Genomic DNA, 23,448 nt, shown 5'->3' on the forward strand with positions numbered 1-23,448 from the left:
AAAGACACTGAAGCTTCAAAGATACAAACAGCTACTCACTTTTACAACATAGTATGTTTAAAAACCTTAAAAATCAATTAAGCATTGTGAAAGTACTGTTGGTTGCAGAAGCAATACAATTACCCCATTCATTTAAAAGAATAGATATCTATAGCTCACTAACAAGACATTAACACACATCTTTTTGTGACATGCCACGTTCATTTTGAAAGAGTAAAACAATGAAAATATAGTCCAAAGATAAAGCGATCATCATATCTGCAAAAATTAGAAAATAATAACATTTGGAGGTGGGGGGGAAGACAAAGAATAGTAATTAAAAATAGGATAAAAAGTATTTGTTACTATTGCTGAAGAAGGTGCTCTAAAGGCAAGCAGAAAAAAAACTTACTTATCCCTGGGTATTATGTAAAATTTACCTTCAATATTAAAGCTACTCAAACGTTTGAATTCTTCTGAATCATCGTACTTTGCCACTTTAACACCAGATGAGGTGAGAATGATGAAAAAGCCTTTTTTACTGTGCAGTTCAAAGGCGCTGAGCCCTGGACTCCAGAGGCCCTGGTGGTGGAAGAAGGTGGCTCGTCTCCGAAAGGAGGCACTTGCCTGCCACTGTTCCAACCCAACGGTTTCATTGTCGTGTACGTACAGAAAGTAGTTTGGTCTTTCAGCAGATTCAAGGGAAACAAGAGAGAGAGCTTCCACAGAAGAAAAAAAATAATAATAATAGTAAGATTTTCACAGAAAACAAAAGTGAGATTAAAATCTATATGTTGGCTGTTAAGTGGCTCCTTTTAAATGACTGCTTTTCACCAAAAAAAATTTCAGTTTTATGTAACACAAAAAAAGTAAGAAATGCAGGGTCTAAAGGAGACTTCAGATGTTCACATAGTCCAGAGCCACCAGAGAGCTAATCAGTTAGATCAAAACTACATTCAGCCTACCACTAGCAGCCTTCGAAATGATTCATAAGCAGTCTCAAATTAGGACTTGCTCAAATTGGGAGTTTTTTCTCAAATTTGAACAAATGCCTAACAGCTGTATCAAAATTCCATTAGTAAATAACATCACGCAAATATGGTAAGAATATGCTTGACTTCACCTTGAGGTCAGGCTTTTTTTACATACAGTCATATCCAGCAATACAGTAAGAAAACCTGTGGCCAAATAAAAGACTCGACCCTCTATTTGCTCTACCCATGCCAGAAATCAAAAATGAAGAAAATTCTCTGAAAATTTAACAACTTAGAAGACTGACTTCATATTTGGTTTTCAACTTGAATAAAATCTTGAAGTGTCTTTAATCTAGATGAATACTATCTCATTCCTCACAGATATGAAAACTACCCGTGTGCTGCACAGATATAATGAATCCACTTTACATCCATTGGAGAATTGACAAGACTGAATTAATTCTTCTGTTCTAAGTACTTTCTCATTTCAAAATTATATCTAAAAACCTAATTTCTCCACTGCAAAATTGTCAACTGTTTGTGAATATAGTTTCAAATTTTACTGTGAAGACAGCCCTTCTCTATGTTGATTTTTGAGGGTTTGGGATTTTTTTCAACAAATTAAATTCTGTGAGAAAGCAATGAATAAATCTGTATTGACTTAATTGACACAAACCCAATACATGTGAAGAAAGGAAAATACATACAGAAGGAAAAATATTTAAACATATTTATTTTTGGTTGTATAGTTTGGATCAGTCTCTGATAAGTGAAAAATAGAGCTTAGGAATAGCTGTTCACCTAAGAAACTTCCTTCTACATTGTATGGAGATGCTGATCACTAACAATGCAGGAGACAGATTGGTTGTTCTAAGTAAGTCGCACATTTTATAGTCCACTGAAAGTCACAAAAAAGAAGAGATAAAGTAGAAGTGATTTTACTGGAGACAAAAATATCCTGCATTCACCTTCAGTGTTGATACTTGCTAGATACATGTGCAAAATTTTCCAGTTTCTAGTTATACAAACCAATTTTTTTTCACAAAGGAATTCTATTCACTTGTATTTTGCAGTATTTCTAAAACAATCTTTGAAAAGTCAGCTTTAGAGCTGGCAGCAAGGTTTTCCAATATTTAAAAAAAAAAAAAAAAAAATCAGTATTCCTCCTCAGGTTTGGAATTGATTGCTTCATCCTTACTTATTCCAATACTAAAAATATCTAGACTATTTTAGGAGATTTAGAAGATACAGCAAAAATCATTCATATAGTTTGAAAAATATGTATTGCCATAAGCAAAATTGTTGAGAACACTTACATAAATCTTTATCTTTGAAAAGACCTGGAGTGATCATGAAACTGAAAAATACGTTTCCATATGCTCCGGTTCTAGGCAGGGGAAATATCCTTCTGCTGGATATGTTAGCTCCTATAATTGTGTCATTCTCTCCATAACTTGCCAAAATATAGGGTCCTTCACCAAGACCTAAAGGAAGAAAAATCAAACAGAAAAAGAAAAATCCTCCTTACATAACATACAAAACTTAAGTCTTAGCTGACATAATGTATTGCCTTAAACATTTCACCATACCTGGAATCAAACAAATTTGGAACTACAGCTCAATGCCTCAAGGTCTTATGCTGGAATAGGTCTGTATCTACCTGTTCAATGTACTCCCTTATTCTTTGCTTACTGCCCAGAATACAACAGATACAAAGCCAGCACAAAAAAGTGTGGGTAGCTATCCTCACAAAATGACCTGTACAAGAAAACAATCTGGGCTGCTTTTTCATGGTAGTCTTCTACATGTCCTTATTTTTATCCTTTGAAAGACCAACAGAGCAACTTTAATATTATACCCCAAATAGACACTGAAGCTACTCTAAGATCTACAAGGCAATTCCCCCCAAAACCACAGATTTCAAATTATAAGGCTGTAATTCAACTTTTGGCAGCAATATTGCTTAAGCAGTTGTCTAGTTCATCCTCTCCCACAAACCACTTGCTTCTGCCCCCCTACTGCCCCATTTATTATGCCATCCTAAGTGCTTTAGCAGTGAAGTGGTCCAGCTGAAAAATAACCAGCTAATTTTTCCAGTCTGGTTCACCACATCATCATGCAAAAGCTCATGCCAATATAACAGTGATAACAGCTTCAGCTGGTACCACTGCCAAAACAGTGCTGGCCTAACCATACCCCGCAGCAAAACCCTGGAGCTATTTCTGCTGGGCTGGAAAGGCTCACAGGGATACATCCAGATACAACAGCATCCATCTTTGTCACTATATCCCACTGAAAGAACCAAGAGCAGCATACTTCTAAAACCTCACCTTGTGAGTAATAAACAAAATGTGTAAGTTTTGTGAAAGCTTTTAATCCTTACAGTGAAAAGACTGAACCCCTTCCGAGCCTAAGACAGCTCCTTTCAAATATAACTCTTCCACGAGGGAAGGAATTCTCATAATAGTGAGATTTAGCTCAGCTAGAAGTTAAACACCAATTTCTGAAGAAAACTGCATGAAAATAACTACTGTTTTTGTATGGAAACTATGGTGGAGCTCATATGCACATGAAGCCCACAAGCTTGCCACAAAATGACCACTTTTAAAGAAGTGGCGAGACAATTTATCTTAAAAAGACTCTTTATTCTAAATCATTGAATATTTATCCCTGCATATTAACAGACATTTTGCCTATGACTTGAGCAAAAGCAGGAGTGAGCTGTAATTGATAAAGTTTCCATAAAGATTCAACAGTTTGACATCACACAGAACAACAAAGAATCAGAGGAGGAGCCATCCTAGTCCCAAAGGTGCTTTGCTGGCATTTGGTGGTGGAAGCATGCGTAACACCAGTCTTGACTTTAACCCTGGTAGGCACCTAAGCACCGCACAGCCGCTTGCTCACTCCGTCCTCAAGAGAATCAGAGGGGAAGAACTGAAAAAACTCATGGGTTGAGATAAAGACAGTTTAATAAGTTAAAAAAAAAAAAAAAAAAAAAGAAAAGAAACAAAGGAAAACAAAACCAAGAAAAGTGATACAAAAACCCACAGTTGCTCACCACCAGTTGACCGATGCCCAGCTGGACCCCGAGCAACACCAGCCCCAGCAAACTTCCCCCCCAGTTTTTCTTGCTGAGCACGACATCGTATGTTCTGCAATATCCCTTTGGTCAGTTGGGGTCAGCTGTCCCAACTGTGTCCCCTCCCAACTTCTTGTGCACCCCCAGCCTACTTGCTGGTGGGGCAGCATGAGAACCAGGAAAGGCCTTGACGCTGTGTAAGCAGTAGCTAAAACATGGGTGTGTTATCAACGCTGTTTTCATCACAAATCCAAAATATATCACCATACTAACTATATGAAGAAAATTGACTCTATCCAAGCCAAAATCAGTACACCGTACTACTTTTAAAATAAGACAAAATTCCCTATTGTAAAGAAATTATGGAAAGTCAGCTATACCTGGAAAGATCTACATGCTGCTGCTGTACTGGGTCAGACTCCTTGGAGGAAAAAAAAATTATCTACTATATGATGCTTATTATAGGATGCAAGTCGCTAAAAGAGATGTACGAAAAGTCACATTCATATCATGGCATTTAGTCAAGTTTCCCTTCCTTTTCAATATCTTGCTCCCCACAAAACACATGCACAGTATTCAAATATAAGAGGGTATGGCACAGGAATTAAGTTTGTTAAATGAATACAACTCTTATTCTAAGGAACTGTTCTTTACAGTACAATACTTTTGAGACTTGTGCATAAAATCCTGTAACCTATCAATTTCAAAATGTAGTAGGTCCCAGTTCTGAAATTTACAGTACAAGCACAAGCTAGCATCCTTCTAGAGCTTCTACCTGACTGCCAAGATATGCTGCATGGTGCATTAATCCACCCCCACATTGAATATGATGAGGTTATTAATTGAGACATTAGGGATTACTAAGATCATTCAACACAGCTGGGCCACTGACCTTCACCCATTAAAAACAGAAGCAATGTTAAAACTACATACACCAAGTCAAAGAAAAAGCCCATCAGTTAATTCAATTGAGTTTTTAATTGAACCAGAGCAATCTCTTTTATATGTCAATGAAAGAAGGAAAAATAAAACAAAGCAAGCCACTTCAGAATGAAAACCTAAAAGATAATTGCATAGTGTGACAAATGTTCATAAAATTTATGAGGCTTTTTTATTTTTTTCCAAAAATCATACCAAATTTATTATTATTCTGATTAATCTTAACTCAGTATCATCAGAGATGCATTATATCCACACCATTCATTTTTGGAGAAAAGGACTTGAATTTCCCTGTGCCAAAGGCAATTAGTTCAGTGAGGTGAAAATTCAAATGGTAATAACCATGTATAGCCTTCTAAGATGCACACTAATGTGTCAGTATTTGAATTCCTTACTAATGCAGGATTGTCTGTTTGTGTTTATGTAGGACAAATCTCAAGTAATACATGAGATATTGCAGAGAAGAACAGTATTTTAGATATCCATAGCAGAAAAGGAGGGAAGAAAAAGTCAGTATAATGACATAATGACATTAAATAGACAAGGAATATGCCACAAAATGACATAGAATACTTCAGGCTACTCATATAAGTCACCTCTCCTTTCTAATGGATTTGAAGGTCCAGTGAGCTCGAGGGATTGTGACTATGCAATCCTACCCTAGGGAATGGGGAGAACAGAAAAGAGATAACCTCCAACACTGCTGCAGCTGACAGAGACTCTTCTCAGCACAAGTTACTGAGGGCTTTTATTTGCAGTGTGCACTGTATCATGTTTCACCTGAGATGCCAGATGTGTTGTTTCGCTTACAACTACGATGTTTGTTTCCATGCCACCACTGTTCCTGGACATAGAGCAGAAAGGCCCATGGGGACTTGCTTTGCTAACTTGCTGAGCTCATTAGACTCACGTACCCAAATCAGGAGTACAAAAAAAAAAACAAACAAAAAACATTCTAACCTGTGAAAGAGAGAAATTACCAAACTTATTTTCTTCCAGGGTTAGTCTGAGTGAACTGATATAAGAGAAGTGTCTCTTGGGTATTTGTTTTTAAAGAAGAAACAAAATAAGGTGGGGGGGGAGAGATAAATATCTCAAAATGGCGTCATACAGAAAGAAAGATGATAGAATAGTACGTCAAAGATGCCTTCCGTATTCTAAAGTGGTTGATGTGGGGAATTCTCTGCAACTAAATGCTTTATAAAAATGGATCCCATTTTGGAACCAGGCAATACAGATTTGTTTCTAGCACATAGCTAGCTGGTATGCTAGAAAACATAAAGAGTAAGTGTATTCAGCAAGGTATATAAATATGAGGATGAATCAAAGACAGTAATATAAAATACTACATACCTTGATTGTAATATTCACAGTCATAAGCTAAAAGAAAAAGAAAACAAGCACATTATTATTACAAAGTAACAACACAGTCTATGCATATCTGCATCCTAAAGATGTAAAATTCACTTTCATCAGAGGAAGTTTCATTTCCCGTAATGTATTTCAGTCAGTGACTTTATTTCCTCAGGCTTTTATTCAGTGACATACAGCTGTATTTGAATAGATGTGTCAGGACATCAGACCTGAAGCATGAATTATTCTACAACCGAAAACCCTTCTCACAGTCAATGAAAAGTAGAATGGACTGAATCTCTTTGCAGCCCTACACAGAACACTGGACGTACCCCAGCTCTGGTATACTGGTGCCTTTCCAACAGTCTCTGCGCTGGCACACCCTGAGCACAGCCCGTCCTCTTCAGTAAGACAGCAAATTTGGGTGTATAAGACTAAGAGCTAACACACAAATAGCTTGAAAAATGTGAAGTAGTACATTTATTATCCACCTGCTTCTGTCATATTTGTATTATTGGGCAGCAAAAGGCCAAAGATGCCTCAAAGATGAGCTCTGGTGTGAGGCCAGCCCAGGTACATACCACAGAGCGAAGGAGATCGCCAATGAATCGCTGCTCCTTGCTGGCAGCATTTGTGGGCATAAGCTGCAATACTGGTACACAAGCACTCGCAGTCCCCACCAAGATTGCAGTTGCACGTATCTGTGTGACAATTTTTGACAAAAGAAGTCACATCAATCTGGGGGGAGAAAAAAATAAAGAAAAAAGAAGAGGGCTGGTGACTTAATTGCATGAGCTGTACAAATTCGTGTTGCACCATTTTCAGCAGGAGTGCTACCTCTGGATTGACTGAAATAATTTAACACAAAAATAACGTATTTTCTAAGGTTTGGGTACATTCCTATACAAAACAAACACTTCGAATGATCAGCTTGTAGCTACGTTACAGGCCAAGAGAAAACTTCAATCAGTGACTGTTAACAAGTATGTCTGTCCACACACTTGCTGTTCATCTGTTTTGGAGAGTATATTGAAGCTGGCAGTTCTGTGTTTATAAGGCAAATACTGCCATCTGTAGTCATCCTGTCAGTTTTGCATGAACAACAGTAAAGTCAGAGCTGCAGCTCTGATTATCAAGTAATTAAAGTAATAATTTGTAGGGGGGGGGGTGGTCAGGGAAAGAAAGCTTGAGCACGCTGGTGACATTTTGCAGAAAAATATTTCTGCACTTACCAAGATTTTAATATACTTTGCCCGCAGACCTTCATTAGATCAGAAACCCATGTCCTCACTCTAAAATCCTATCGTATTATTTCATGGTTTTACATGACACATTATTTCTCCGGTTTTTTGAAATGTTGAGCAACGTTTCCAAACAGTGTTCTTACTCAACACATGGAATGTTTAAAGCAATGCTTTTCTTCAGTTTAGACTCTAGTCTAGCTCAGTTGTAGAGCACTCAAATGGCACACGTCAGATCACAGAAATAACATCACAGTAACAAAGCGGCACTTATCTTACACAGAGACAGCTTCTCAGCTGGCAGTTGCTAGAAGCTGGCAGGAATACGAAGACTGTTTTTCTGCCTTCCATGGAGAGAGATGCCATTTTGCTTTCATTCTTTTTCTTACTTTGAAAACAGGGATACCACTGGGGTGGGGGCACAAGCGTTAGCTCCATTGAAAATGGCTGTAATAGCTTCGCAGGAACCACCAAGCAGCAGACTGACTCCAAAGAGCACAACCTGTCTCTCATGTCTGCAGGACAGCATCTCTCCATGGGTCAGCAACACCCTGCTGTTGTGATGACCTGGCAGCCTCGGGTCAAAGCTCCTGCGGAGTTCAGGAGTTATGAGGAAGACCTTTTTTCCTGCAAGAATTGAGACTCCTCAGCCCCCGCTGAGTTCAGCGCTTAGCTGGGCAACTACAGTCTGTCAGTCGCTGCCAGTCAGAGATGTAAGATTTTGTCTCCCTGAAAACAGGGTTTTCCAGCCTCAGCTGAACTCTGAGGCTGCCTGTCCTGTGGGCAGGAGCTTGCCTCCATGCACAGCAGGATCCTCCACCACCCGCACAGCAGGAGCGACTGTAAGAGCGCTGCTCCAAGCATGTCCTCAAACCCACATCTGCACTTTCTGTTCCTTCCGTGCCCCCAGTGTCAGTCTCTGCTTGGGCTTTTTTCCTTGGCACCCAGCTCCCCACCCGTGTAGCCAGCAGTCAGCTGCAGATATCCTTGATAGGAGGTCACTTTACGTTACATTTGTAAGAGCCGTATTTTCACACACTGATGAATAGGTTGTAAAAACACCTGAAAGATGTTTGCTTTACAGGCTGTCTCATACAAGATGGATATATGCATGTGAAAATACTTGACTACTAATTAAATGACATGTTTTGCACCTGACATGCATTTTTTAACATAATTATGCTAAATTTTTGGCATTAAGTTTGCAAATTTTAATCACAACGTGGCTAAGATATAGAAAATGAATGTTTAAGAGAAAACATCTTTCTTTATGAGTTATAATAATACAGGTCCTTAAAAACTCTAAAAAGTTCCATTTTTATTTATTACTTTCTACTTTGAAAATACACTCATCACTATGTTCTCAGGCACATGCTCAAAAAATTCTTTGCATAGTAACTAAAGTCAACATTAATAAATCTCTTGGGTTAAGCTACTGCAACCTCCTCCTCAGGCAAATTCCTAACCATGTTGATATCAAACTTCAGTCCTGAAAGTCAGGAGGTTCAGCTGGGACATCTAATGATCTCATTTAGTATTAATAGTCATAAAGAAAATAAGAGACTGAGACGAAATGTTGTAGTGGCTCTTGCTTGCACAGGTGTAAAGAAGCACCTTTGATAACTAAATACCTTTGGGAGGCTAAAATCAGAAATAGGGAAAAATATATAGAGCATGTCTTGTGTTGATAAAGGGTGGACTAAAATGGAATAAAAGATTCCCACACAGCTATTGTTCTCCCCATCTTGTCTAGGCTGAACTTAAGGACATACTGGTAACTCAAGTCCCAGGCTCAGCCAGGTATTGGGAAAACAAGGACACCAAACCTCAGAGTTTTGATAAAAAGCAGATGATAAGCTGTCAGCCAGTTAAAAATACTGATAGCTCTGAAGCTGAAATCTTGCTCTCTCATATTTCTTTCTATATTGAGCAGGACAGTTAACAAAATAAAACCATTTGAGATAAGCTGTAGGCACATTACACAAACTCTTATTTTAGAATCCTGCAATATATACAAAAGCCTTAAAAATTTAGTTACCTATATAAATAAAAGATATAAATAAAACAGAACCTCTAAAGAGAACAGAACCTCGATTATCCAGTCTACTAACTCATGACTCCCAGTTATCACTATTATGTTTAGGCTTCTGTCTTGAAAGGAACAAGGAGCTCTGCACAAACATAGCCCACCCACATAGAGATACTTGCAGGGCTCTACTCTGTATCCTCCATGGCATTCAGACTGCGGGGAATGGCAAGAAGAAATTAATTACTGGAATTTTAATATTTTCCTACACGAGAGCACATCTTGGATATTTAGTAAACTTACCACATTGCGACAAGGTGCAAAAACATCACTGTATAAAATTGAGCATTCCTTTTTGGCATAAGGGAACTTGCTCTGATGTATCTCACATGGTCTTAGTGTTTCATTTGGGCTTTTGCACTTAAAAACAAGCAAAAACACCACAAACATTTTATATGAAGGTGTATTTACCATGGACTCAGGTACACTATAGTATCATATAATTCAATACCTGCATACTCAGAAAACAAGAATAAAGTTTAGATGCTGTCTTCATCTTCCCCTTTCCCTGATTTGTTGTTATAATTGAAAACATTTGCACAAAAAAGAATCTTTGTGTTTTGTTCTGAAGTACTAAAATGTTCCTGCTGTCTGCTCAGTGCATAAAGACAAAATGTTTTCTTTGTGACACGTTATAATCATTACCAAAGCAACCAACCGTAACATCGCAAACAAATACATGGTCCAAATCCGTCACCGGTGGTTTTGCACTGACTTTAAATGGAGTCACACTACAGATGGCTTTAGCCCTGTAAGTTCAACTAACGAAGCAGTGGTAGGAAGAGAGCAGCCCATAAAAAAAAAAGAGTCAAAGATCATCGTGATAACTAAAAAATGGCTGAGATACAACTCCCTCTCTTAAAGTCTCTCTTCAAGAAGAAAAACAAATGAACAAAAAAAAATATAACAAAATGACACTCAGCTCAGAAAACACAAGTTCATCCAAAACCATACTCTCTTGGTGCAGCAGGGAAGCCCAGGAGGGGGTAATGATGGTTCTGCAGGCAGCATTGGGGTGTCCCAACACAGCCTCAGCTGCAGTACAGTTGCCCACCTATGCTGCCCTCCTGTGCGGATGCTCGGACACTGCCGTGGGGGGACGTGCTGCCACTTCCAGGAGGGAGAAACCCTGGAAGCATCCCACGCTTTGCAGTGCCAATGCAAGCATGTTTGCCAGCAGCAGAGTTGGGTTCTAGGCCTCCAGCTATCAAATACTCCTTTACAATATTTAGATTTTGCAGAAAAGATGACCAGGATACATCTCTATGAAGGTCAAAGGTCCTTTCTGAAAAAATCCCTAACAGCCTACTGTGGAGGCAGGTGAAGTGTCAAGTCTGGCTGAGTGCAGGCTGCCTGCGAGGCCAATATTGAACTCAGATCCTGAGTGCTTTGGCAGCCGCAGAGATTGGAAGATTACATGAGCTTTTAGGAAAAAAAAAAAAATAAATATATGTGGCCACAAAAAGGCAGGTGCAAGTTTGGGCTGCCTAAGCAAAGGTCATAACATCCTAGAAGTTAATGTGCTGTGCAAACACTACACGCTTTTTTAAAGCGGCCACTGAACTGATAAATTGGAAAAGAAAAATTCATACACTTCATACAAAGTATTTACACATTTCTTTATGTACCACCTTCTAGATGAGCAGTATAACCACCAACACTACACATTTGCCTTGCTTGCTCACACAATTTAAACATTTTATGTAAAGTAAAATAGATCCAAAGGGAGATACTGAGGGAGAGAAGCCTCAAAATCTTTACTCCAAAGCAGAATAGGTATCATATTCTTTCATGAGGTGAGAGATTTCGGTTCAATTTCCTGCTGTGAGTCAAGGAGAGAACAGATTAAAAACTAGTTCTCACAGACATCCTAAGGGGATGCTTTACAAATACTGATTTTTCAGGAGGTCCAGAAGGCTATAAAACCTTACATCTTCTCAGCACAAATTAATAAAATACCTATTCTCCTGTGTTATAAAACACAGTTGCGGTCATCCACTCTCTACAGACTCTTCCCTTCTCCTCAGAAACCAAGTTTCCATACTGGGTTGTGCCTGTTGCTGTTCTGAGCCTTTTCTGTCTCACCCCTTCACCACCACTGCTTCGTCAGTTTGTTCTCTGTTTACAAACTGCAACTAAAAAAAATCACCAGGTTTTTTTTAAGTGTTCAGAAAGAAACTTTTTTCCAGACCTTTTTTCCCAGCGTTCAGATTCTATTTACTTTCAATATCCTGATGCCTCCAACACCAGAGAAATTAAAATTGTTTTTAAAATTGGGCTGAATCCAAAATATCAGAAGCAATGCATCTAACTTTGTAGAAAATTGAAATCCAGACAGCTATGATAATTATCTTATACAGGGAAAAATATATTCTTCCCTAAAGAGATTGTTTGGTTTCATTTAAATTCAGTATATGTTTGCTATGACATAAGACATTATTAACACATTTCACATCTACAGACATAAAAATTAAAATGTCCTTTTATACACTGACCATGAGTTTAGAAAATCCCTGTACATTATGTGCTTATAACATGTTCATTTATAAACTAAAATTATCATCCTTTTTTTCTAAATTTTTACTGGACATGGGACTTACCTGTCCTAATACCCAGCTGTCTCCAAACACCTGTGCATTTCTCACCTCCATGTTGTTTGATGTAGTTAGATCATTTGAAGTATATTTGTCAAAATTTCCACACAAACCTGCCAGTTTACCCTAAAAGAGAAGAAGGATTTTTTTTTTTTTTTACATATACTGACGGTCAAGAATTGGTACAAATGACATATGTGGAATAAAACTTTCATAAACTGAAAAGGTGAATGCAACTCTGACTTATACTTTGAAAATATCTGGCACTCTGCTATGCTTACAGCTCCATACTGCAAATAACTTTTAATAGAAATTTATGTTTTCCTTTTTTCTTCCTGTTTTCCAGAACCTGTTCTTACTGTCTGCCTGTGAAAAGGGACTGGAATCCAGTCATATTTTTTTCTGAAAGCTTAGTAGTGCATCCAGTCCAAAAGTCAAAAGTTGAGGTGAATTACCTCATGATTGTGAAGCCTGCCTAGTTGTTGTCATTAAAACTTGCTGCCTCTAATTTTAGCTTACAATAGCAAGAACATTTGTAATAGCAGTTACAAAAGGGACAGCTGCAACTTTCTTGTGTTGGGGCATGTGCTGCTGATGGAAAAAGTATATATGCATGCATACACGTATACATACATAGAGAAAAAGATATTCCTGCACAGCAGTAAAATGTAGAGTTGGATTTCTAGGATGCTGTGGCTCACTCTAATGAATTCTTTTTCCTTAAGGTCTGCTGCAGACATTATCTTACTGAACTGGAGCCTCTGGAAGAAACAGTCATTGGAAACAGAAAGAGCTTGAAGTATTTGTGTCCCTGCATGCAACCTGTAGAACTAGAACTCAGCTCCCCACTAGCTGACTCAAAAACAGAAGAATTTTTTTTCACTATGTGTATTGATGGCTGATAAATCAGCTTGTATGTGAAGTAAGCATTTTATGGCTATTGGGACAAAAGCCTATAATAATGTTGCTTTAAAGCCAGATTAGATGGTCATTGTAACTTTGACTTACACTTCAAAAAATCTGATATTGTATTCTAGCATAGAGCGCTTTCTTTTCTTTTACTGGAAAGAGCCCCTTCTCAATACGTGTGTTCATGGTTGAGATGAAGCAGGAATGTAATTATCAATGTACAGATAAGGTTACTCTGCCAGGACCCAAAGACTGAGCTGCAGAGACACCAAGGCAGATGATGATGTAGGAATGAAACAGAGAAGAGCAACTGGCAAGAGAAGGAGCCTCATATTCTTCCCTGCATGATGGCTGAACCCTGTCACAGTATACTTATTAGGTTGAAATGTCCGTTTTTGTCTAGATCCTTTCCTGTACCTTGTCTTCTTAATTTAAACCCAAGACGTGACTCCATCTGTTCATCTCAGCAGCCTTTACTACATCTCAGGGTGCAGTACCATCAGCAGCCTAATCCAATCTGTGCTACAAACCGGCCATCTTTCATGTTGCTAAATATGGAAGCTTCTTTTCCATTGGCTTCAGCAATTATGAAAACATGCAGTGAACTGGGTGACTCAAAACTAACCCTCTCTTCCCACCCCCAAAGTAGCTTTGAGTCAGAGCTGAATCACTGCATATCTGCAAGGTTGCAACGTGTGGAGCAACAGAGGAAACATGCATGTAGGAATCACCCCTTCTCTTCAGGAGTCCAGCCATTAAATCACGTTCTCTGTCTCTTCTTACCTGGGAAATGCTAGCAGCTGAACACTGTGATAAACAGCTATATCACTAGGAAAGTTAGTCATGAAGGAAAGACAATCACAGTTATTCAATAAGAGATCACATCAGCAACACAGAGAGCTACACAAAATCTCAGGTTTTTATTTTGGCTCACCTTCCATCGAGGTCCAACTTTAACATGCATCATTGTCTTCTTATCCCACAGAATTGTAATGTCCTGTTCTGGAAAGTGTATCACAGTATAATATCCAGCCTTCCAAAGCTGATAGTTAGATTTGTTTTCCTGTCCCCTTAAGGTCTTCTGACAGAAATGAATATTTATTAAGATCTAATGAAGTAATTCTACCAAGGGATGCAGCCAATTAATAACAAAGTGTATACTGAAGAATACTTTATCTTTAGCATATAGCTGGATTGATAATAGTACTAGAAATGCTGTTTAATACTTTGATATTTTGTCTTTTCAATCATTCAAGTTTGCTTTGATTTTGTACTTTGGTTTCCCTTTCAAAACCAAGTGGAAAGAAACAAATAAATGCCAATATGCTGCAACTGCTTGAGACTTTTGAGCAGTCTTCTTTGTAGGACAAATAGAACTTGAAAAAAACAATGAAAAAATAAGATTTTTCCTGGACCTGCTGCTTTATCCAGGCCTAGGCACTTGTACTATGTTAACTCAGACTGAGAGATGTTTTCCAAAAACGTGCTCCTTTAGAGTTGTAACTTTGCAATGCTTATCTTAAAGGGCAACCCGAAAAGGAAAGAAAATAACTAACCTGCTTCCCAGAAAGTTCACTAAAATAAATCTCAGTGTCTCCAACAGTGATGAAAACATTCTTCGAGCAAACAATATCATTGTCAAAGCACTTTTTGTTCTGAGCAATTATAGATATATTTGAGTTATCTGTGCTCTGCAATATGAAGAAGAAATCATATTACTTACAGATTCAATTGCATTTCACTCCTGCAGATTTATTTCAGGCTTACCATCACAAAAAGATAGATAACTGAGTATTTACACATCTTTGAAGTTAAATTTAAGAAAGCTACCAAACAAGGGAATGCATTTTTAAATTCAAAGCTGAACCCATAACCAACTCAAACTTTGGAGTTAAACACAAAGAGCCGTTAAGTTCAGCTGTGAGTCCTCTTTCTGAGAACTTCACAAACTCAGAGGATCAGCCTACCCCTAAAATAAGAGTCTGGTTTAAGTTTTTAAAATGTGCTCATATGTGGAATCCAATATTTACTGCACAGTATGGTTGTCAAAATTGAGACATGCTATAAAAAGAGCTTTATTTTTAAACCAAGGTACATGAGATCAGGCTGTTTTCATATTTTTAGAACCAAGAAACCTACCATCTGTCAGTAGTAGATAGAACAATTTTTGTACCATCACCCATCAAAATTCACAAAACCATGAGTCATACTCAGTGTCATTGGAGGGGACAAAGGTTTCTGCTGATATTTTTGTTTATGTTTTTTCTTTAACGTTTAGAAGATTTGTCTACTCTGTTGTCTTTTGATTTGCTGGTGTTGTAGTACCCAAAATTCAAATTTACTGCCTTCCCACCCCCATATCTGTTGGCTCTCCAGCCTGTAAATTAATTTTGCATTCTAGGCATATAAAATCACTTTTGCACCTTGGCTCAACATGTCTGTTTATTCACCTACAGCTTCTGCGGTTCTTCTGTACCCTGAGGGAAACACACGCGCACCTTGTAATTCCCCATGCTAGGATTGGTACTGGAACAAAGGAGACCAGCTGTATTTTCAGAGTTGACAACACTACCACAAACAGAAATAAAGTTCAGTTACTCTTATTATTTCTTATTTTAATTTGCCTTTCAATTAATTTCTGTACCAATCCTTGCAAGTCAACAAGAAGCCATAACTATAGAAAAGACTTGAGAGAGTTAACTTCATAACATTAATATAAGCCAATAACAGTGCTTCTGAATCCAGTTTAATTTGTGATCAAATTCAGTCCTACAGTCATTACAAACCTGAGAAAGATATTAAATAAAAATCTTGGAGGTGGCAAGTTATATATCTCACCCGCTGAGTCATCCAGTCTTATATGAGACACTTGGGTAGTGCTGGAAACAAAGAGATATTTAAACTTCTCTTCTTACTCCCACCCTCCTTTAAACACTCTCTGAGACTATGACTAGCTGAAACTAGTTGCAGGTGCTAATGGGCACAGTGGGCAAGATGGGAATGATGGCTTTCAGCAGTTCCCCAGTCCTAGGAACTCCTCTTGGCTCCCGGCAATGCTCTTGGAGAGCTCCGCTTGGCCACAATGGGAGGGATACCTTGCCTTGGTTTGTGCCCACAGCATCTCTCTCCAGAGCTTTCCTCCCTCCCTTGGTCAGTGTACCTCTCCCTTGGTCAGTGTACCCCCGAAAGGTGCTGGGTACATACTCCTAACTGCTCCTTGCCTGTCTCACATTTGTACCCTTATTTGTTCTGTGCTCCTCAGAATTCAAGAATAAAAAATGATATCAGCAATTTTTCCTCACCAGTGAGAAACATTGCATACAGAAAATACAGGTGCTACAGGAAGCAGCTTTTTTTTTTCCCTTATAAAAGTCATAGTGACCAAACTGTTTAAAGAACACTTTCAATCTAAAAAAAACCAAACCCAACCCTAGATGATGGGAAGCGTAGAGGTATTTTTGTTGCCACCCAGAGGAGGTGCTACAGCTTTGCTGCCCTTAGTCTAGCTTGGCCCACAAGCCAGAGGATGCTGCTACTTGGCATAGAAAACACTCTACAGCAAGCATGAGCGAATGCAGTGAACATAAGGCATGGGAGACTGCCTGCAAGCTTTATGTTACCCTAATGCCAGGGCTTAAGAAACAGGTGGTATGTGTTAGTAATAGCTTGGAAGACAACAGTTAAGGTGCATAAAGTTAGCCACTAGCTGCTGGTGGTAAGGGGGTGTAGGAAATCAGCTCTTCATGATTTAGCAGGGGAACTCAGTTTAAAAGTACTGAAAGCTGCAGGGTAAAGCAAAGTTCATCTGTTCCATTCTGTTGTAAAGTTGTTTTAGGTTGCAGTCAGAATAAAATTAGTCACTACCTTTTTGGGAAATACACTGTGTTTTAATTAAGCCAGGCTTGCTGCTGGAGTCAGTCCAGTAATTATTCCCCTCGAAGTCAGATAACAGCCCAGAGCATTTTTGGATTTATTGGAGGTGATATGGTAAATTAAAAAGGAGACAAACTCATTAGTTTGGTAGATAGGATGCAAGCTGATACATTCTGTGCTGGCCAAATGAAAAGTGAGCAAGGAAGCTACCTCCCCGCCATGAATCCGTTCAGAAAAGGACTTTGCTTGCAGTCTATGGGTCTATTTGATGCCTAGGACATTGTGGGCTGTTTTCATTGCAGAGTTCATTTCTTTTCAGTTAGCTTAGCCTCAGCAAAAGAGGACACTCTGAGTTAATAGGGAAGCAATGTCTTCACTGTAAGAAGAGATGGAGGACTTTATTTTAAATAAGGATAGTTAATTCAGGCTAATTATCCCACAGTAAAAATACACCTTTTTTGGCAATGAAGACAAGTTCTTGGAGCAGCAGCGGGTAGCTGTATCAGCTATGCTAACAGAGGCTGCTGCCTGTGCCTTCTGACAGTCCAGGCCAATCCCTTCAGCTGAACAGCATCAACATACTCAAGTCAGAAGTTTTTGTGTGTGGCTGGGATTTGAGCCAAGGGCAAAAGTTGAGTTATATTTCAAGTTAACTCTGCAGTAGAGAGAAGCCTAGGGACAGGGAGTGTTTTGCTGACCAAAGCCAGAACAGGGAGTCCTGAAGACATGTGAAGTACTTCCTTACTTGTAGGACTGCATGTTGGTGTTAAATTACTAGAAATGATGCAGAATGGAAATGCAGAGAGACAGTGGTGGTGGTTCAGCAGAGCTATGAGTAAACGAGACATTTAAGAAAAAGGGCTTTGCATTAAATCCTGAGTCTTCTGTGCTTTCTCTCTTTCTAATTAAATCATAGACCTAAAGCCAGATATAAAAACACCATTATGGATTACGTATCTCTTGTGGCTCAAAGCTTTCACGATAAGATTTGCTTTACGTACATACCCTTGCTATTCTCTCCATACACCTCAGTAAAAATTGAGTCCTTTCCCAGCCATACAGTACCAGCCAAATTCAAAGTTGAATGACAGTTTCTATCATGGTCTTCAAATCATTCTGTAACTAACTGCTACATGTGCAGCCTCGTCTTTCAGCAGGGAAGAAATAAAATGCAATTGAAACTTAGCACTTAACTATTGCCAATGCAAAAGAAAGAACAGGCACTATTTAGAAAAAGTGAGGATCATCTTTTAATGTTTGTATAAGTGAGGTCTTGGAGAAATCTCGACAGCTCTTAGGGACTGTGATAGTATAAATGATAATGATTGAGTTCCATCTCTCTAATCTGCACTAGGTCCACACAGGTATGAAAACAAGCTTTTGTCACTACCACTGGAAGAAATGTCTGAGTAGACACTAGGAGCAGGTCTAATGAATAACAAGGTGGGGTTTTTTGTTGGTTTTCTTTTTTTTCCTGCACAGTCTCTTTCCAAGGCAGAGTCGCTCTTTACCTTTTTAGGTAAAATGCACCCAACAGGGGATGTACTACAGTTCATCATGTGAAACCTACTTATGCTGACAGAAACTAGAAATAAAATGGTTTTCCCACTGCAAGAGTATCTTCCCACGTAAATTACCATATCCAGCCTGTTCCAACTTAATATCAGTTTCTTTGTGATAACATGGAGTTGCCAAGCAACAAGGAAGACAGAGTCACAGCTCCGGGCAGTCAGTCAAAAGCTCATTGTCAGTCCCACTTCTCAGGACATTCTTTTTCTAGACTTCACTGCACTTTTTTTCCATATTTCTTCCTAGCCGAAAAAGCAAAGCGCTGCTTTCCTTTTTGTTTTTTTTTAGTAGTGCTTGGGAATGCTAGGGTTTATTTTTGTTAGAAACTTTCTATTTCAATATCCCGTTAGAAATTTTCTATTGCTATCAACCAATAACAACACTGTGTAGTGTGCTTACATAGTCAAAATGCAGCCTGGGAGAAAACAATTTAAAAGTGGCTGTATTTATCTTCTTGGAAAGTTTCATTAAAATCTCTCTAACTGTTCAGTGTAAAGACTCATTCTTTTCCATTCTTAATACCCTGATTTCCCCATTTTTTTTCTTTTGTTCTCTACAATACGCTAACTTGCAAACTAGGGTGGCCATAAAAGCATCTAGGGACATACTGGGAACTGGATACAGATAGATTAGTCCTATTTTCCTTTTGTGTGAAAACACATTAATTATGCAAAACTCATTCACAATTTACACCAAGAAGCACCTCCTATTGGAAGGCTTCTTTCATTTTGCTGGTGTGATAATTTCTTCTGTATCAGTTCAAAATTATATATATACATTCTGTCTAACTTTATTTAATCCCAGCTTCTGCATCCTGTACAAATTTGTATCGTCAAATGCTTTTCCCCATAGCTATTCAAACATTGGAGCAATATTGCTTGGAGTCAGCAGATGGCACTGATACACACTGTCTCAGTTTGGGAAGAAATCCACATGAAAGTTGAGAAACAATATTATAGGAAAGATAGTAGGTGATCCTCTTACAGGATAGAGAAAAGGAATAGTAATAGTACTTATTTTTCCATTCATGTTATGTATTTCTATATAAGCATTTAAAAAAAACACATATAGGAACTAAGAACCTAAGAGCTAAATTGCTCATGCACACACACATGCACATAAATTCTCTTTTTCTCAGCATCTTCTACAGAGCTGCAGATTATGTGATTATTTCCACTTAAAATATGGCAAAGAAACTAGCAATACACCTGTAAGATATGACACATTTCTAGCACTGTTGCACAGTTGAGTAGAAATGGAGGAGAGCAACATGATTGAGTAGATTCACTGATGCAAATTCAAAGGGAGTGAGATTATTCCAGCTACTGACTCACCCTCAAACAACTTCCAGATGTCTGCTAATGCATCCATGATAACTCTTTCCTATTTCTTTAAAAGTGACTTCCCAAAAGGATACACCTCAGGCAGAATAAACTCTCAACAACTCTTGAGAAAGATGCATTACAGGTATCTGTGTGTATGTATACAAGCAATAGGAGAAATAAATCATATCATATTTTATTATACATACGTTTTCTGTAGTAGATTTTATGGCAATATAGAGTTGTTGGGTGTTCTGAGGTTTTGTTAACAATATTTTTTAAATCCAAATAATTTTTTAAAATCTACTGCTGATAATGAAAAGTACATGATGGAATATTTTACTTGATATACTTCAAAACCTTGTTCTAAGTCAACATTTCTTAATTTTGAAAAAGTTGATTAATCAGATAGAGATCACTGGAAAGGTTTTGTGTTTCTTTTTTATGTTTTAAGAGAACTATATTAAAAAGTTTGAGAAAAGATCATTTAAAACAGATTTTCTTTTGTTTCATTTACTTAGCTTTGCCTACTTGTGTATCAGATTTGGCTTTTGCACAGGTCACATTACTGCAATCCCTTTCTAATTAAAAATGAGATATTCTGAAGATTAAGGATTTGGGAGCATTCAAATACTTGTTTCCAATTGGCACATTCTGCAGCATGAGCTATTCTGAATCACAAATCAGCAGCGCAGTTGGTGGTGTTAGTTTTAAATATCTGAACAGGTATTTATATGCGACCTATTTGTATTGTTTTATTAATAAGTGCATGATGAATGTCAATATTTTATCATTGTTGGTTGTAATGATAAAGCACAACATAACAGGAAAAAAAAGGACAAGACATCGTGGTGATAAATTTGCCTTTTCTGAGCTCCAGCAAATGATGGCAGGAGCTAGAAAGCTGGAACTTGCACAAAGCTTTTATTTTTTTAAATATAACGAATGTTAAATGTGTTCATTTACACTGCTGAAGTTTAGTTTCTATGCATTCAGAAACAAAAATACTCATATCCTGGCCTAAACCAGAGTAAATTTAATTCACAGTTCTTGTAGCTCACCGACAACACCCAGAGTCAGAGGCCATAAACTGCTAAGCAGCATCTGCAGGTGACTAGCCTGAGCATACTCCCACTTCAAACAACACAGCAAAAGGCTTTCATTTTACTGCTGCCAACATACCGTACAGCTTCCTGAAACAGCAGCATGTGATGCTGGTTTTTGCTCATCTTTTGCTGCTGTGTCAGTGGAAGATGGGCATCAATAGTCCACAAAGGTGTACCCTCCAGAGGCGATCCGACTCAGGCAGTCATTCTTACATTGAACTGCCTTTTCAGGCAGCCATCAGATTATAACATTTTAGAGTCAGTATAGCCAAAGGGCTGTTGGATGCTGAACATTAACCCAAAAGCAGAAATTCAAGGTGAAAAGGTCACTTTCTTCAAGCTGTGTGGTCGCTAAATGGCAAGGTCCTCAGAAAGACGATCCAACTTCTGAGTCACACCATGCACACACTGCCTCCAAATTGCCATTCTCATGGCAAGAAACTTTCCCCCAAGCCTTTCCTGGAAGCTCTCCATGCTAATCTGCAGAAATTGAAAGAAATCTTTCCTTTGTTGGAGAATAAAAGTGATTCATTCACTGCATAATTTAATGGTCTGGAGAATCAGGTGGTGGAGATGGAAAGGCATGTAGAGGTAATTGAGTCTGAAATCATTGATCTGGAGAAAATGAAACCAGAGCATAAATCCATTGCCAACTGTAATCAGATCTTTTGCTCACAGAAGGGGTAGAACAAATGGAAAAACAGGTACAAGCCAATGTTATCTGAGCACTGTGCTTCCCAGCTGAAGACAAGGATGGAAAGGGACGTCTCCCACAGGGAGCTCGCTACTGACCCTTACAGGACTTCCAGAGACCCAGAAAAAAGATGGCATCCAGAAAGGTTTCCTCTGAAATCATAGGACTGATGAAAAGCAAACTGTTAGTATCCTTTGCAACTAGAGCAGGGCAAACTATTTACAGTAAATAATATTTTCACTGAAATGTAGTCTCTCTTTTTTTGGACACAAATTTGCATGCAAATTGTCAAGAAACACATCATTATTTCTACACAGTTACTGTTGCTATAAATTATTTGACAAGTGTTTTAGGTGGACATATTTTGGCACATCACTTACTCATGAAACTATTTGCTGGAATGTGGCTTTGAGGATTAGATACGTTAATTAAAAAATTAAAGGCATTCTGATTGGAACCCCATGTTACAGTTTTATTCCCTGAATAGATGAAAATTACTTTTAGAGTCAGGTTTCCAATTTAAAACATTTGTAATTTCAAATTCAACATTATTTACTTTCCCGTTAAAATCTTCAGAGTCTATTAAAGGAAAATATTTGTCTTAACTATGAGCAGTCAGCTTGACAATGTTGGTTAACCATGAACCTGAAGCTTTAGTCCTCCATAGGGTGACTAACAGCAAGCAGAATGTATTAATTTTACAAACAGGCTACGAGAGAGACCATGCAAAATACTATTTCATTCTATGGGTTTGCCAACTTCATGGATCTACAGACTGGCTACCTGGCACAAATGATGTTGAAAAAAGCTGCACAAAAAATTACAGATATTCAATAAGGGGAAATGGGATAAAGGTTACTTCTGCCTCCTCAGATGTGACAAATGAGTAACTGAAGAATTGTTGCTTTGTGTGTGATTGCTCCAGCTTATGCCCAGGCATCGTTTAACAAATTTACCAATCAAGATAAATATATCAGCAAGTAATGCGTAAAAGATTATCAGTGCATCAACCAACTTCTGTATTAAGCATTCTAATAAAAGCATCATAAACTAAGAGCTTTGAACTTGCCTCAAGTTACAAAAGAAAGGGTATGCAAGAAAAGAGCTCCCTTGCTGTATTCCCCAGGGCAGACCAGGTATCTAACACTGGGGACTGCTCATCAGTAGGATAATAGTTTGGGAAACTGTAGTACTGGTTCACCAGATCATGCATGTTTTGTTAAATGAACCTCTGCGTTAACAAATAGCCTCTCGTGTGGTGTATCCTGACCCAAAAGAGTTACATCTGCACTTCTAATTGGCGTAACAGTTCAATTATTTGATCAAATGTCTGGTTGTTGCTTTCATAATCCTCCAACACAGTAAATCTGGTGATAACTTTGGCTTCAAAAGAGCCTTCATGGTTGCATCAAAAAGATTAAAAAGGTGACTTTAAAATGGCCAAACCCCCAAAGTTAGATGAAAAGAAGTGAAAATATTTTTATTGCATACTTTAAAGTTAGGACTAATCCATAAAATGTGAATACTTGAGGATGAGGGCTTAGTTCTGCTGACCTCCATCTTTCAGGATACAGGAATAAAACAGTCCTTCCTTTTCTTGGCTTTAGGACCTTATTGACAACCTACTAAAGTTAATGGAAAGACTTCAGTGGATTGTTTGAGTTGTTTTTTTTTAAAGGCGGATAAGCATTACAACAGAGCTCCCTCTCATTCGAGGATATTCTGAT

At 38.2% G+C, this 23,448-nt stretch overlaps 1 protein-coding gene across 1 annotated transcript in view; it reads right to left on the reverse strand.

The window, feature by feature from the left end:
• OTOGL (otogelin like) overlaps positions 1-23,448 on the reverse strand; it is a 100,963-nt gene that overhangs the window by 35,923 nt on the left and 41,592 nt on the right. Inside the window, exons 26-34 of the mRNA XM_050902545.1 lie at positions 14,714-14,848; positions 14,546-14,566; positions 14,092-14,220; positions 12,255-12,374; positions 9,898-10,014; positions 6,909-7,065; positions 6,328-6,354; positions 2,270-2,437; positions 420-698 (exon numbers count right to left, since the gene is read on the reverse strand). Coding sequence (XP_050758502.1) covers positions 420-698; positions 2,270-2,437; positions 6,328-6,354; positions 6,909-7,065; positions 9,898-10,014; positions 12,255-12,374; positions 14,092-14,220; positions 14,546-14,566; positions 14,714-14,848 — 1,153 coding nt within the window. The remainder of the gene's footprint in view (positions 1-419; positions 699-2,269; positions 2,438-6,327; positions 6,355-6,908; positions 7,066-9,897; positions 10,015-12,254; positions 12,375-14,091; positions 14,221-14,545; positions 14,567-14,713; positions 14,849-23,448) is intronic.

The sequence above is a fragment of the Gymnogyps californianus genome, chromosome 1 (genome assembly GCF_018139145.2).
Source record: "Gymnogyps californianus isolate 813 chromosome 1, ASM1813914v2, whole genome shotgun sequence".
NCBI lineage: Eukaryota > Metazoa > Chordata > Aves > Accipitriformes > Cathartidae > Gymnogyps > Gymnogyps californianus.